At 32.5% G+C, this 11,403-nt stretch overlaps 2 protein-coding genes across 2 annotated transcripts; one reads left to right on the forward strand and one right to left on the reverse strand.

Moving 5' to 3' along the window:
• The first annotated feature begins 594 nt into the window (after positions 1-594).
• Positions 595-1,804, forward strand: LOC123698974 (tRNA-uridine aminocarboxypropyltransferase 1). The gene is made up of 2 exons (XM_045645815.1): positions 595-943; positions 1,020-1,804. The coding sequence occupies exons 1-2, from the start codon at positions 719-721 to the stop codon at positions 1,749-1,751; spliced, it is 957 nt and encodes a 318-aa protein (XP_045501771.1). The 5' UTR covers positions 595-718; the 3' UTR covers positions 1,752-1,804.
• Positions 1,805-1,902: 98 nt separating this feature from the next.
• On the reverse strand, positions 1,903-6,440 carry LOC123698963 (F-box-like/WD repeat-containing protein TBL1X). The gene is made up of 8 exons (XM_045645804.1): positions 6,229-6,440; positions 6,006-6,155; positions 5,779-5,921; positions 4,579-4,778; positions 4,152-4,272; positions 3,872-4,024; positions 3,582-3,773; positions 1,903-3,468 (listed from the first exon to the last, which is right to left on the reverse strand). Exons 1-8 carry the CDS (start codon positions 6,284-6,286, stop codon positions 2,968-2,970), a joined length of 1,518 nt encoding a protein of 505 aa, XP_045501760.1. The 5' UTR covers positions 6,287-6,440; the 3' UTR covers positions 1,903-2,967.
• Positions 6,441-11,403: the final 4,963 nt, after the last annotated feature.

The raw sequence follows: 11,403 nt of genomic DNA on the forward strand, positions 1-11,403 counted from the left end.
AAATACAAATTACAAAAAAAAAGTTAGTCAATGTTACCAATTAATAAATCATATTTAACACTTTTCATGTAAATTAAATAAGACGTTTTCAGTATTTTATTTAGTTAGACGCACTATTTTTTTATGTAAAATATTTTCCTGAATAATTATAGTTCTAGATAAGATAGGTACTGAATTAAAAATCTGAGATTATTGTTCTAATTCATTTAAACTTTGAATAAAGAAAGGTTTTCATTTGCCTTATTTTACTGCATTGATTTCATATAGGACAACACTGAGAAGCTTTCAGAAGATGTTGCAAGTTTATTAATTTGATACCATATGAAGCGATTGAAATCGCAAAATTATTTATTGGAATTTGAAAAAAAGTAAGACATGCATTCGATCTATTAAAATAAAACAATGTTTAAAGAATAATTTCCATTTATTTAAATATCTTTATTCACTTTGCAAAAACTTCGGAAAGTGCGATGCCATCTTTTGGGGATTTAATATAAACTTATTTAAATAAGTTTTTACTCGCCAAAGTATAGATCGCGTGGCTTTCTTTAATAAATGTCAGTTTGTTCTAAGTGTCCCCCTGAGAACCATCAATATCAACCAACTTCATTTTATATCAATCCAGTATTATATTTTTTTAACTAAAAAATAAATTATTAATTTATATCACAGCTCTAAAAAAATATATATTTTTAATCAGCGCAATGATTCTAAATTTATGAAATTAATCACTAGTAAAGTTTTCAATATGAATCCAAAAAGTCCTGAAGCGAGGAGGAGAGATGAAAATCCTTTTGATGGCTTAAAAATAACGAATACCGAAATTCTAAGCACTTTAGAAAGGCGTAGTCAATGTCCACGCTGTGGTAAATCACGCATGTATTTTTGCTATACTTGTTTTGTACCTATTTCTGAATTAGAAAGTAAAATACCTTCATGTAAAGTAAGACCTTTTTTTATTATTAAAATTTATATAAATATGCAGTTGTTCAAATCTACATGATTTGATTTATTTACAGTTACCTATAAAAGTGGATATAATTAAACATAAGCGGGAGATTGATGGTAAAAGCACTGCTGCTCATGCAGCTGTATTAGCTCCAAATGATGTGAGAGTTTTTACATATCCCGACATACCTAGCTACGAAAAGGAAGAAAGAGTAGTACTTCTTTTTCCAGGAACAGATGCCTGTACTGTAACAGAATTGTATAAAGGTAAAGGGAATAGTGTATCCTATGCAGATAACCTCCTTGCTGAACTACCACAAGGTTATAATGTTGGTACATTGATGAGAAAAGTCTTCCATAACAATAAAGATGAAAATAAAATATATCATTCAGACATTCTACCTATAGATAGATTAATATTAATAGATAGCACATGGAACCAGAGTCGAGGTATATATGCTGATAGTAGATTACAAGTTATACCAAAAGTGGTATTACAAAATAGAGTATCTCAATTTTGGCGACATCAAAAAGGGAGTCCAAGGTGGTATTTGTCTACAGTTGAAGCTTTACACCAGTTTCTATTAGAATTGCATATTTGTGCTTGGGGTTGTGATGCTGGCTATACAACAGAGCTTACCATTAATTCTCCAGTACATAGTGAAGAACCCCATTCACAGTGTATACCTTATAATGGACAATATGACAACTTATTATTCTTTTTCAAATTTATGTATGAAAAGCTTCATTCTATATACAAACATGAAGATATGTTAGCATACAAAAGACCAATGGAAGTATGATAAATGATAATATAGAAAATTGAGGATTAATAAATACATTTTATTATAAGTTTCTTCTGTTTATTATTTTTTGTTTCAACTATTAAAAGCATAACTGCATAAGATATTTAATTTATTTTCTGAAAAGGATACAAATAAGATGCAGAAACAGTAAATTAGTATATATTTTATTGAGATAAATATGGGTCACCAACAAGATCAAAAATTTTCTTATTTTCACCTGATTGTTATTGTAATAAAGTAATAATGGACAGTCGGTTCGAAAACTATACTATTCTCAAGTATTCTTATCATCATTGAGAGCATTCTGAATGATAAAAGAATTGAATTTGAATATCGCACCTCCTGTGCATAAAATAAAGTTACAATATTTTTAATTTAATAATAACGTCATCCTCACAATCATGATACCAATACTTTGCCGATAGTTTTCGTGCTAGCCCCTCTGGTCTCTGTAAGTCTAATATTATAAGGGAGCTGTTCAAGTATTCTGTAATCCTTTATTTAAAAAAAAGTATGTACCTTTGCCATTTTTTGTCCTTTTGATAATATGTAATTATAGCAAAATCTAAAAAACTATTCTTCCATATATCATCAAAGCAATGATTTTTCTGAAAAATGAGACAAAAAAGAATTTTTCATGTCTCTTAGATTTCTCAAAATGGTCAGTTATGGATAAGATTAGGTAAAATCACAAACTTTACATGCATGCATTCTACCAAACTTCAGAAATGATTACTAAACCAAGCACTCAAAGTTATTTGCTGAGCTCTTTCAAAACCAATTAATCACTGAGCTGTTTAAAAAATATTCTGAGATATCTGTATCACTTTATTAGCCTTAAGCTTTAGGCATTTTCTTTTTTCCTATCCTGTAATAGTAAAAATGGCGATAAAAAAATAAGCAATATGAATACCTCATTATTGCTCACTTTATACTTGAACAGTTCCAACTTTCAAAGCATCATTAACTTTGACTATAGTCACTAAAGACATATTATGAATTTCTAAGTTTCTTTAATTCTAATGTATATTACAATATAATTATCAAACTTCATGTAGGCTGAAATAGCTTAAATATGAGATACAAAAGCATCTCTACAATAATAATTATAACTATAACACTGAAATTATTTTTATATATTGCGCTTAACATTACATACTGTTTCATCCTTTTAGTCCATTGTTTATTTAAACAATTAAGTGTAAGGCATTAACTATAATTTACGCAAATCTAACACAAAAACACTTCCATCACTAGCACTCGCACCTACTTTTGTACCACGAGAATTCCAGCACACTTCAAATATACCACCAGTACCCTTGTAAGAATGTACAAGGGATCCTGATTGCGTAGACCAAATATGAACACATTTATCAAAAGAGCCACTGGCTAAGAATTTTCCATCTGGTGAAAAAGCTACACTGTATACTGGTTCTGTATGCTTTGTGAGTGTGTGCACACATGCACCTTTTTCAACATCCCAAAGACGTACTGTAGAGTCAAATGATGCACTAGCCAAAATTAAATTCATGTTAGGGTTTTGTGTCCCAGGGCCGGTAGGTGACCATTTTATTGTATAGATTTCTTTTGAGTGAGCTTGTAAATCATGTACACATGTATCTTGTTTCATAGACCAAATTTTCAAAGTCATATCATCAGAACAAGAAGCAAGCAGTTGTCCTTGAGGATCCCACTTTATAGCATTAACTTCATTCTGAAAGAATATAATATTATTTTAATTTTACAATGATATTGAAAAAGTCACGCAAAATGCATTACACATTATATTTCTCAAAATATCTCATCAATGAATACATCTAAACTTACTGTGTGACCCAAGAAGCTCTTAATTGGTTTATCAACATGTAACTTGCACACTTGAATGCTCTGATCAGTTGAGCAGGAAGCAAATGATGTATTTGTTTGCCAATCAACATCTAGTGCAGGTGCTTTGTGGAAGGAAAATTGCTGAGTGCATTGTCCTGAAGCTGCATCCCAAATAATAGTTGTCTTATCCACCTGCGAAAATAAATCATATTATGTTTTCTTTGTTTTATTGTTTGATGAGATTACAATCAACTAGTCAACTAAATTAATTCAAAAGAATTTATGTTTACCCCAGCACTCAAAATGTAATTTCCTCTTTTGTTCCACTTTAAAGCAAAAATTGGTCCTTTGTGCTGACCTAGAGTAGAAGCAAGTTTACCATCAGTTGTCCAAATACGAGCATAGCCATCATACGAACCAGTCGCTAATAGGTGACCATCACACTGAAATTCAAAAATAAAAAGTTAAATCAACATGATCAATGCAACATTTCAATAATTTTACTGCTTGACTTTTAATAATAGTTGTAATAGGTTCTTGATTTGGATAAAAACAAGAAAATTTACTTACATTCCAATCTAAAGAAGTAACATCCTTGTTGCTTGGTACTTCAGCTCCACCTCTTTGAATACAATGTCTCAATATTAACTGATTTGGAATACTTGTTGGGTTGTCTGACATATCCCATATTCTGTAATAAGAGTTCAATATTAAGTATACACTATACATAGAAGCAATTATTAAAAAAAAAAAACACGGAAAGTATATATTATGTTACGGCTAAAGGTAGGTGGGCATGTTATCGAACTTTAGCTGCTTCTCGAAGATAAACCTAAGTTTAGCCGGCTAAAGATAGAACAAACTAACATTAACACCTTGTCGAAGATAAACCTAAGTTTAGCCGGCTAATCTTAAGTTTATGTTCTCACCTACCTTTAGCCGTAACATATATAAAAATAAAAGATACAGAAAACGTGTAAAGTGAAACTATACATACCTTGCAGTACTATCCCCTGATCCACTAGCCAAAAGGTCAGTACTAGGATTCCATGCACAAATGAACACTTCAGATTCATGTCCTCTGAGCACTGTGGCTTTGCTTGGGGGAATATCAATGGATTGGTCTCCTTCCATTGGCTCTGGTGCACTTGGCGTTTCAGCTCCACCAGTTGTGGATGCTGCACTACATGTTGTAGCCTAGGCAGTACATTATATTCAATTAATTTTCTGTCAAACTGAGGCAAAAGTATATACTGTTTTTAATGTTACAATAAATATTAATATCAAAAATTCAAAATTAAGTCTGTCTGTCTCTTCTTTACAATTAAACCACTGAACTAACCAACTGATTACTATGAAACTTGGTAGAAAATATTTTGAGACCAACGAAAGTAAATCTAAGGATAGTTTTTAGCCTGAAAACCACACGGAAACAAGAGATATACTGGAGTCTTAAGTTCTTCTTCAGCATATGATGATGTTTCAGATTAAAATGCTTCATTTATCTATTTGTATGAATGTTAACAAATATGATTGTTTGTTTGTAAAGAAAGAACAACATCAATATATATTTCATCATAAGCAACACAAAGCATCTATATCATAGAATTCAGTTCTGGCACACACCTACCGCTAACGCGGGATGCTCATGTGTTTTGTAGTAACTTCCTTTCAAACTAAAACATTTATTTATTTATTCAATAAGATTTCTTTTAGAAACACTTTTGAATCATTCTTACATATTTTTAGCATTTACCAACAATTCGGAAAGCTTTCAAAACATATTCCAAATATAATAGTCAAGCCAAGCAATTCATAATTTATATCATCAGGCAGACATTATGATTTTCCTCATAATCAACATTGCCCAAGTCATGTATGGGTATGATAACAGTCACCAGGGAATATAAATAATGGTCATTATCCAACTATCTTGGAGAATGTTAACAGTAACCAAAGTATCTGAACACACACTGCATTTAGGACATTCACAGTAACACCAACACTATGCTTTTATTAAAAACATTAAAAGAAACATTTTATATTATACAGCGCCCAGCAGACTGTACAAGCAAACAGTAGTGAAAATTGGTGTATTAAATTAACTGAAGAAAATTTTAACTAAATATTGCACACTTGGGACCAATGAATGTATTTCAGTGTCATGGTATATATTAGACAAAAAAATAACACATACATCAACACCATTTTGTTCACTGCCTGATCCTGTTTCCTTAATAGCCTGTTTTTGAGCATTGTGAGCATTTTGCCTTGCAGCCACTATATCGGGTGTGACAGCATCAATCAAGCTTAAACTCTCAGTGAGACGTGTTTCTGAACCTATGAATATCAATATAATTTTAATTACAATTTATTAAAAAATATAATGATAAGTACACTTTTTCTAATAATCAAAGTAAATACCATCTTCTCCAATTGTAATTTCTGCTTCGGTATATTGCAAACCTTTCTGAAGTATATTCAGCAAAGCTGCCGGTGGTACTAAAGCACCATTAATATTACTTTGAGAAATGTGTGATTCAATGCCAAAAGTATACGCAGAATGATGAAAACCTGAAAAGAAAGTGTTTTATTTGAAATATTCTTTAGAAATGCATAACGCTAGAATGTAACAAAATATCTTTACCCGATTCTTGTAAGTAACGGTAAACTAAAAAATTAACTTCGTCAATAGAAAAACTCATTTTTACATTTACTCGTCTATTTTATGGGAACTAGAAATTAATAATCGCTTACGAATAACTTAAAGTTAGTGTAAAGATCAATGTAAATTGTAATCAATAGTCAGATTTCAGTCAGATTCTCAGATTCTATCAGTCATGTACACTGTAGTCTGGTTGTGACATACACAATGACAAATATCCAAAGCATAGATAATCTATACATATAATAAATCTGTAGAAGGGTCAATTCTGTACATTGAAAATATTGAAAAAATGTGTTACTGGATCGATACCAAACCCAAATATGTGATTAAAAAAATTTTTGTCTGTCTGTTTGTCTGTCTGTCTGTCTGTATGTGAAGGCATCACGTGAAAACTAGCGGTACGAATTCGATGAAACTTGGTATAATTATACCTTATTATCCTGGGCGTAAAATAGGATACTTTTTATCCTGGAAAAATACGTAGAAAAAAATTAATCTTAATTTTTCAGTTTTATCCATAGACGTTGTTCCGTAGAACCGCGAACACACGTTGCGTATTATTAATTATTATAGGCCTAGCCGTATTTGGGAATTGGGTCCAATCACGGAACTATATACATACTGGAACCCACACTCCCAAAGAAAAAGTGCAGTCAAGAAATTTGACCTTGAAAATTATCGTTTCCCCTCCGTCTCTTTCTAGCTAGGATGAGTCATGGAAATATATATAGTATATCTTTATTTCCGTGGGGTGAGTATAAAGATAAAAAATTCAGGATATTAAGGAAAAAATTATGGATACATCAATTTTATTTGTATAAAAATTTTACTGTAATACTAAGAATTAATGAAGTAAAATATCAATGCGTTTTAATAATATTTATTTATCATTACAATGCCAACTGCCTTTACAAATTTGCAAATTATAAGATACAATAACAATAAAAAATGACGAAATCGGTTCACTGAAAATATTTTAATTATTCCATACCCTTTAGTATTTAAATAGTTTTAAGATTACTTGAAATATGAGATCGTGGTCTTGCGCTTCCCTATGATACAATAAAAAACAAAATATATAATATATTCAGGGTGTAATCGTTAAGTGCACACTTAACGATTACACAGGTGATTATTCCGTAACTATTGCAGGTATCAAAAAACTTTAAACTGATATCGATATGAAACTTTACGTAATGAGTAAAATAACAATAATAACTTTTTTTTAATATAACGAGAAATATCTAAAAATGTAACTTTAAACCCTCCCATACATTTTATTTCCCGTAACGTATATATTACGTTCCCACTGCTGGGATATGGCCTCCTATGAGGTTACAGGCAACATCCACCGCACTGTCCAAGTGCTGGTTTAAAATGAATGTTGCATAATATCTTCGCTTTTTCAAAACAGGATATTTTTAATTCTACTATATTTAGCTATTTAGCCATGTATTACGTTCCGCTAGATTGGACGGAAACCTGTAAAGAGAAAAGAAGATTATTTGCAAAATATAAAAAATGTCATTTAGATACAGAAAACAGAAAATTTGTGCTGTTGTCTAGTGCTTCTATTTCAGTAGGTAGGTACTAAGTATATAATATTATGTACTTTATATTATTACCTATTAGTTTTTGATTTTACAATATATCATTATATAAAAGTAGTAAACAACGTTTTTATACCATTAACTGTCACGCCAATTAAGACGTAGCCAGTGGAGAAAGACTTCTCCTTTTCTTTTACCTCATATAAAATACCGTACCGAAATATATTATATACACAATTTTATAAAGTATGGACACCGTAGTCCACGGGGTCCAATAGATATTTATAAGATGTTATTGTCAGAGGTACTCAAAATGGAGAAATAAACCATCCACGCGAAGACCGACATCCGCGCGGACGGAGTCGCGGGCGGAAGCTAGTGAAGAATAAATTCATAGGTGTTCATAGTGATAAAGAATGGCTACCACCACAGAGTAAGTTGCGAAACGCAACCAGAGGATAAAACATAGGGATTTTAAGATATGTAGTTGATTTTAAGTTGTAAGTAGAGTTATTATCTCTTTATTAAGAACTTTAACTTTAATCATATATATCATACATACTTAAAGGCTCCAGTACACAATGGCCCATGCTGACCCATTGCATGCCATTGCCATTGTGTACACGGGGTAATTTTATATGATGGCGGGCAATTGTCTTTCGTGGCGCGCAATCGGGGAGTTGTCGGTTTTTTGGGCACACTTCAAAGGAATCGTGGCGTAGCGTAGCGTGGCCTGTGGTGTTCACACAATGGGCCATTGTTTAGTTCGTCACCGACTGACCTGGATAGTGCACTTTTTGTTGCGTACTAGAACTAGAATTTTATTTTTATACTAGCAGTCCGCCCCGGCTTCGCCCGTGGTCCATATTTACGTTTTTTCTACACAAGAACCATCCTCCGCGTACTTCAAGGAATATAATAAAAAAAGAATTAACGAAATCGGTTCAGCCGTTCTCAAGTTATGCGCTTACCAACACATTTAGATTAAAATATAGTTTTTGATCGCCTAAAATGTCAGTATCGTGAAGCAATGAAGAAACTTTCAGGTTTATTGATTTATATCAATCTGAGCCCTGTACGTCCATCGCAAGTGGCTTGCCAGGCAGCAATGAGACATGGGCCATTGTGTGAACAGCAAGTGATCGTGGCTTACAGTTGTGCATTGTAAAGCGTGGCCCATCACAGGCCATTTTGTACTGGGGCCTTAAGGTTCAAAATTAAAGATACTTTTCTTCTATTTTAAAATTTTCTGTCGACAATGTTGTGGCCGGGTAGTTCATTCTCCCTCTACGTGGCCGGGCTATCTCGCTTAATATTCTTTGTAAAAAAAAATACTAGTTCCGTTTAAATCGGAAGCAGTTTTTACTATATTTCCGGGAAATTAAATTTAAAATTTTTATTCTCAATTTTTATGTTCTAACTTCTATCACTTCTATCTATGATTATTTAATTAGAGGAGCTATTTATCTAAAATAATACGCCGCTAAAAGAAATATGAATACAATATACGAGTACAATATTGGTAACATGTTATGTGAGATATATTTATACCTACTTACGCCCAATTTATTTCATTAGTTTCCCCCTTTAGCTTTCATTTCAATTTTAATTTTTATCACCAGTTTGCTTTGAATGTGCTGACTATGTTTATGAATATTGTTCTTTACACGGACCACAATTAGTGATTCCCGACGAAACGGTAATTGAAGTATTAGGTATTCATAATTTGACATTTAAAACAATTAAATATTTTATTATTCGCTACATCTTTACTTCAATAGATACTACCAGATAAAAAAGTATGTGAACATAAACCAGCAGCAGTTCTAACAACACCATCATCTTTTCTGCATATTACTTCTTCTTCTATACCAGGTATTACTTTTAATTCTTCACTTTAAAAAAGAATGCCAATTTATAATTTTCAAAACAAAATGAGATTAAGTATGCCTCCTATCTGTGCCTCCTATGTGTCTATGTAAATCATAACATAAAATCGCTCTTTGCGACGTGAAAGAAAGAAAAGAAAAACGTAATGTTGTATTTAAAAAAACAATTATATAAAGTATGAAAATTGTTAATCAAGAACAAGTCATTATTGTACTACATAATATAATTTCAATGAAAAGGGGCAGGGTTAGGAGTATTTACAAGAGTTGTACTACCTCGTGGCGTTCGTTTTGGCCCATATCGAGGAATACGGACTTGGGAAGCAAAATCTTCGTACTGTTGGCAGGTAAGATCGAGCTAATTTTTTTAACAAAGAACATCTGATTTGAATTTTTGAATTAATTATTATTAAATTTTACATTTTGAACCCTTCGTGCGCGAGACCGACTCGCACTTTTCCGGTTTTTTATACATAGTACTACATAGTATGTGTTGTGCATAGATATTATGTTATGGTGTGTTTTCACCATGGCCATGGTTGTCACCGTGGTTATCACCAAAGATTTTAATGATAATAAGCGAAACGAAATACAAAATCTTTGGTTGTCACCACGTTGTCACATATACAGTACTACCAGCACCTTAGACCAGCACACTACCAGGATAATTTGGGCGGTTGGCGAAATTTAGAAATAAAGCCGTCATAATGTAAAAGATCATATTATTTTGATGACAAATCGTTGAACGCCTTGCTTGGTACGCGCGTACGTTTATAATTTTCCCCTATTTAGAATAACTAGCTTTCCGCCCGCGGCTTCGCCCGCTTTGTGCTTTAAACTGTCCTATCTCTCAAGTTGGATCGAACTGCACATGGTGTGCGAATTTTATTATAATCGGTTAAGTGGTTTAGGAGTCCATTGAGGACAAACATTGTGACACGAGATTTATATATATTAAGAAGATTATTTTACTAATCCTCTTTCAATAACTTATTCAGCATAGATAAATCTATACCGTGTAAAGACAATGATACCATCAATTCTAAAAAGGATTCATTGTTACCTTCTCATCTCAATAATCCCAATATATTAAATAGCCACTTTCTAAATGTCCCTGGTAAAGCCCAATTACATCTTTCCATATTAACATATTATGAATTTAATCGACACAGTGATGCTATTTTCAATTTTACGAACGTAAATGAGTCATTGGTGTTGAGCACTTTAAAGGAACTAAAGTCACAAGCTATTGGAATTGATGACATATCTTTAGACATGTTTAAATCCACTTTACCTTCTACCTTACCGATACTAACGCATATTATTAATGAATCTCTAAACACTGGCATCTTCTCTGGTTTGTGGAAAAGTGCTCTCGTTCGTCCTGTACCGAAAATCAATAATCCACAAGACCTGAAGGACCTGAAGGACCTTCGGCCAATAAGTATACTGCCTTGCCTTTCCAAGGTTATTGAAAAAATAGTGTATAAGCAGTTAATGAAGTTCTTAGAGACCAATAATATCCTGCCAGATCGCCAGTCTGGTTTTAGAAAAAACAAAAGTACTGCAACAGCCATAACGGACGTTGTAGACGATATATTATCGGCTCAGGGCAAAGGTACATTCCTGGTACTGGACTGTACTGGACTACACGCGAGCATTTGAAACCATAAACGTGCCTTTGCTGCTATCTAAACTCACTTATTACGGTTTAA

The sequence above is a fragment of the Colias croceus genome, chromosome 2, assembly GCF_905220415.1.
Source record: "Colias croceus chromosome 2, ilColCroc2.1".
In the NCBI taxonomy this organism is placed as follows: domain Eukaryota; kingdom Metazoa; phylum Arthropoda; class Insecta; order Lepidoptera; family Pieridae; genus Colias; species Colias croceus.

Excerpts from the sequence above, each read along its gene's own strand:
- LOC123698974 (XM_045645815.1), top strand. The coding sequence starts at position 719 with ATGAAATTAATCACTAGTAAAGTTTTCAATATGAATCCAAAAAGTCCT. Across the intron at positions 944-1,019 it reads GTAAAATACCTTCATGTAAA|TTACCTATAAAAGTGGATAT; the intron begins GTAAGACCTTTT and ends ATTTATTTACAG.
- LOC123698963 (XM_045645804.1), bottom strand. The coding sequence starts at position 6,286 with ATGAGTTTTTCTATTGACGAAGTTAATTTTTTAGTTTACCGTTACTTA. Across the intron at positions 5,922-6,005 it reads AATTACAATTGGAGAAGATG|GTTCAGAAACACGTCTCACT; the intron begins GTATTTACTTTG and ends TGATATTCATAG. Across the intron at positions 4,779-5,778 it reads GTGAACAAAATGGTGTTGAT|GCTACAACATGTAGTGCAGC; the intron begins GTATGTGTTATT and ends TGTACTGCCTAG.